The sequence below is a fragment of the Propithecus coquereli genome, unplaced genomic scaffold (assembly GCF_000956105.1).
Source record: "Propithecus coquereli isolate 6110/MARCELLA unplaced genomic scaffold, Pcoq_1.0 Scaffold11, whole genome shotgun sequence".
Taxonomy (NCBI): domain Eukaryota; kingdom Metazoa; phylum Chordata; class Mammalia; order Primates; family Indriidae; genus Propithecus; species Propithecus coquereli.
This window is the reverse complement of record NW_012134969.1, coordinates 9464338-9468907: the sequence shown is the minus strand read 5'-3', so window position 1 is coordinate 9468907 and position 4570 is coordinate 9464338. Positions and strand designations below refer to the sequence as shown.

The window sequence follows — 4570 nt, the reverse complement described above, 5'->3', positions numbered from 1 at the left end:
AGCAAACCAAAAAGTTCATGGCAAATCTACCTAAAGTATGGAGTTGCAAAATGAAGCACTACAGAAAAGGGAAAAAATAGAAATATTAATGTGGTAAGAAAATACACATTTACCTAATTAAATGACAGAAGTTCAATGTGGTAAAACGACTGTGAATTGTAATGTACACTCTAAATGCTACAGGACTAAATTCAACCATTTGTAAACATTTTTAAGTGCTGAATAGTTATTCCTAAGAAATAAAGCATAAAGATTTCTCAACAGGGGAACAGTTCAGTTTCTTTTACATCAAGCAAATAAAAGTTGTAGTCACACAAATATGTGAAACTCTTGATAATGGGGGACTATGGAACTTGGGAAAAGAACACAACACATACCTAAATATATCATTATGGTAATAGTATTTTGTACAACATAATAATTGAACTCCTTGAGAATAATATTCCTTTGTTAATATGTAACATTACACATTCTTCAGTATTTTTTATTTCCAGGGTAGCAAAAGGTTATGAGGGACCACCTTGCGTTATTCCTTAGTGAACCATCCTGTGATAAAGGTTAGTCTCATCCTCAAATAGATGAAAGTGCAAAAAGGGACTTGAGGGAGTTATGGAAGGAAGGAAGGGTTCCTTCATATTTTCCAGTCTGTCTGCCAAGGGTTTGGAGTTCAAAACAAAACTCTAGACTTGCAATTCAGAATTTTTCCTGCAAGTTAACTGTGTATGCTTCTAAAGAGAAACCTTAATGTACTCAGCCAGTGCATTCTAATGAAAATCTTCTTAAATTTCAGAGTACATATACGCTGTGGTTAAATTAAACCCTGATGGAACAAACTGAATAATTTCCTCTAACACTTTTACTAATATAGAGAGACCAGTAATCAACTAGTGTCTGTAATCCATTGAAATAGTTGCACACTTGCGTATGGGTAGAGTATCAGAGTAGCTGAGTTTGGTGAGGCAGGATGTTTTCCCTTTTATGTCTTTAGTGAACTTCCAAGGGACTAAAACCAAATTCATGTCAACTTCATAGCAAAGAATTCAGATTCTAATTCTGAATACAAATGCATTCTAAAGAGGAAAAAAACGAGGGATGTAAAACTATACACAACAGGGTGAGAGTTTTACCTTTGTACTATGTGCACATTGTATTTTAATCTGAAATGTTTTACACTTGTATTTCATGTTATATAGTTTTTGGACTGGACTGTGTTTTTCCACGAAAACAAAAATTAACTATTTTGCCACCTTATTCAACCTACCTGCCCATAGTTGTCTATGCCAGTTACTAATCTATTTAAATTTAATAAATCAAAAGCTGTCCTTAGGGATTGGCCAAGAGTCGTAAGTCCTTCAGCCTGAAGGTTTTTCAGTTCATTCATAAACGTTGCATGGTTTTCTTTCCATCCAGCCTGAAAAGAAAAATGTAAGAATTTTTTTTTTTCATCTTTCAAAGCCAGGTACACACGGACAGCCGTTCTAATCTGACATGCACCAAGTAGCCGCGCCTCACTTTTGGTTGGTATAGCTTGGCTAATGTATTAATACCATATCACGCCTAAGGAAACTCTCTTCCAAACGGTGGCCAGGAATAAACCTACTTGCTCTATAGCTTTTGGTAGCTAACGGCCTTAGTACTTTATAACTTCACTGGCAAATTTATTACCTAACATAATACCCAAAATGCGGACATGTGAAGGTGCTAGTGGAAAGCAGATGGGAACAGGACTTCAGAAGTTAACCTACAGCTGTCCCACCGGCCCGAGGCCCCCTTAGGAGGGCTCAGACAAGCCCGAGCCTCACAGCCCCCCATGGGGCTCCCTCGGCGGCCGGGCCGATTCCCCTTTAATGCAAACCGGGGCTCGGCGCGGCCGGGCCCGGCTGTCACTCGGGCTAACTTGAATAAATATCCCCCACAGTTCATTGCTGCCGCTCACGCCGCGGAGGGGAAATGTCGGCCATGTTGATCGCAGCGCTGCCGCCGCCGCCGCGCGGGCCGGGCCCGGCCGGACCGGGGAGGGGACGGCGGTGGCCTGGCGACTCCGTGCTGCGCCAGGACGCTCCCGAGCGGGGGAGGGGGTGGGAGCCCGCAAGGGAAGAGACCTCAGCGCCCCGAGGGCGGCGGGTGGGGGAGGGGAGCATAATGAAGGGTGAATGGGGGGGCGGGGAGGGCGAGAGAGGAAGGAACAGGGAAGGGAAGGGAGGAAAGGGGGAGGGCGAGGGCTGTTACCTTGATAGCATAGGGCGGCTCTTCGAAAGTGACCAGCATATACCTGTCTCCTCTGCTGGCAGGGTCCCGGGCACGGAGCTGCGGGACGGGAGGAGGAACAGGGCGGGCGAGAGGGAAGCACAGAGGCGAGGTTACCAGGCGGAGAAGGGGCGCTCAGCGGCCCCGCCGCCCCCAGCCGCCCTCCCCCACCCTGCCTCCAACGGGGCGCCAGGCCGGGGTCGCCGCCCGGGCTCGGTCAGTCGGTACCTTCATGAAGGTCTCTACCGCGCCTTTGGCCGTGTCCAGGTAGGTGGTGCCCAGATGGCTGCGCTGGTTCATAGAGGCAGACGTGTCTATCAGGAACAGTAAGATGGGCATAGTGCTGGCCGGGGACACCGGGGCCCGAGGTGGTGGAGAAAGAGATGGTAGAGGTGGAGGCGCCGGTGGCGGCAGCGGCGACCGCCGCTACGCGGGGCGGGGGAGCGCGGCCCCCGGGAGGAAAACACCGTCTGGGTCTTTCCTCCGGCTGCGGGGAGTTTCTCCCCCGATAGTTGAGAGGAAACTCCCCAGACCCAGTCCTCCCCGTCGTACCCCCGCCTCCGCCTCCTCCTGCCTGCCTGCCCGCTGGGGCGGGCGCCCGGCCGTCTGTCTGTCGGTCCGTCCCCCCCGCCTCGGGGGTCCCGTCCCCGCTCCCGGCCCCTGTGTGTGTCCCAGCGGGAGACGGGCCTGGCTCCCCACCCCACCCCCGGTGCAGGGAGTGGGGACCTGGGAGCTGGCGAAGAGGGGAGTGGGCTGAGGGGAGATTGGCCCTGGGGCTGTTGGGAGAAGTTTCAGGGACTCCCTCCGCACCCCGACGGTGTCACCACTTTCTCAGCCCCTCTCGCTACTGAAGCGCTTTTCTCTCTCACACTCCGGTTTTAATTCGGGCAGGGGCTGCAGAGGCTCCGCCCCTGACACGTCCCCGAACCACGTGATGCACCGCCCCGTCGTTCTATTGGCTAGTCTGTAGCTTCTCATTAGCATATTCAAACGGCTCAGGGGCGGGGGAAGCTTGTAGGCCGGCCCTGGGGACAGTTATTGAGCACGCGCGGAGGCGGGGCGTCGGGTGCGCGCGAGAGCGAGCGTGAGGGGCGATCCAGCGGGCGGGTAGACGCGGAGGCGGGCTTCGGGAAGGGGCGGGGACGGGCCGCGGAAGGACCGTGGGTGGGGGCGGGGGCCGCATCGGCGCGCGCAGGGCGGTCGCGGCTGTGAGCGTGCGCGTCAGGGCGGTCGGCCTCTCCTTGGCTGTTGGAGGTGATCGGGGTCGGGGGAAGGGAAATGGGGGCTGGTGTCAGCTTCCCCCTGTGAGGTCGCTATAGTGTGGACGAGTGAGGAAGGCTGAGTAAAGTGAACAAACACCAGTTAGGAGAAGAGGGCACGCTCGCGGCCGCCCTCCTGAGAAGGGCTCGGGGCCCGCGGTCGCCGGAGGAGGGTCTTGGGCCTCGGAGGGCCGGCCCTAGCGCGGGCGGGCCCAGGGCGGGGGAGGGGAAGTGAGAGGTTGTTTATGACCCGGGCACTGGTGTCTGCGAGTCCCTCCGCTCCTGCTGTGGAGTGGGGAAGAGGGGCGAGCCTCGCTCGGCCTTGGGGAGCGACCAAAGAGGAGGGCTGGGCCCGCAGCAGGCCCCGAGCGCTCTCGTCGGAGGACCAGCCTAAAAGGGAACAAACCCTATTTTTTCTAACCCAACCCCAAAAGGACCTAGAGGAAGACTCAAAAATCGATGAAAGTTTGTTGTCCGTTTTATTGTCGGGAGAACATAACTGATCTACCAAAGAAGTACCTTTCTCAAAGCCCTGTTTACTGATGCCCATTAGAATATGTTTCAGAGCTGGGGAGAACCTTAGCACATCATAATCCATTACTCTGATTTTAAAGTGAAAAAAGTGACTTCAGCTGACCCAGATAACACAGAGAATGGGTTCCCCGGATCCTTGCCAGTGCTTTTTCCTCTCCCCATATGCTGCGTCTCAGACTCGTTCCAAATACTGTGTGAGGGAAGACATTCTCTGTTAAGCTCCTGTCGCCTCACCTGAAATAATGAATCCTCTCCTACATGTCGTAAGAATACATTTTCTTCAATTGCACTATTTGAAAAAAGGAAGACACGGCCTTAAATACGAGTTGAGTTAAAGGACTTAGCCCTTATAAAACTATGTAGGTAATTGTAGGGCCTCTCCCACTAGCCTTGCATTTCCGGATTTTATTCTTCATACTGAAATCCGTATTTGCCTACTGATCACTGAAATAAAGTGCTCCTGTTGACATTAACACAAGAAGCATGCTTTATGACACTTTTTAAGTTACATATTTTTATTTTTTATTAAT

General features: G+C 52.1%; 1 protein-coding gene across 1 annotated transcript; it reads right to left on the bottom strand.

Moving 5' to 3' along the window:
- Nucleotides 1-455: 455 nt before the first annotated feature.
- On the bottom strand, nucleotides 456-3235 carry LOC105814257 (integrator complex subunit 6-like). Its single transcript, XM_012649155.1, has 3 exons — nucleotides 2476-3235; nucleotides 2230-2307; nucleotides 456-1411 (listed from the first exon to the last, which is right to left on the bottom strand). The coding sequence occupies exons 1-3, from the start codon at nucleotides 2584-2586 to the stop codon at nucleotides 1253-1255; spliced, it is 348 nt and encodes a 115-aa protein (XP_012504609.1). The 5' UTR covers nucleotides 2587-3235; the 3' UTR covers nucleotides 456-1252.
- Between the last annotated feature and the right edge of the window lie 1335 nt (nucleotides 3236-4570).

Bases quoted from the DNA above. Each gene is read 5' to 3' on its own strand.
- LOC105814257 (XM_012649155.1), bottom strand. From the start codon at position 2,586: ATGCCCATCTTACTGTTCCTGATAGACACGTCTGCCTCTATGAACCAG. The intron at 2,308-2,475 runs GTACCGACTGAC...CCCGTCCCGCAG, and splicing joins CGGTAGAGACCTTCATGAAG to CTCCGTGCCCGGGACCCTGC. The intron at 1,412-2,229 runs GTAACAGCCCTC...TTTTCTTTTCAG, and splicing joins AGCCGCCCTATGCTATCAAG to GCTGGATGGAAAGAAAACCA.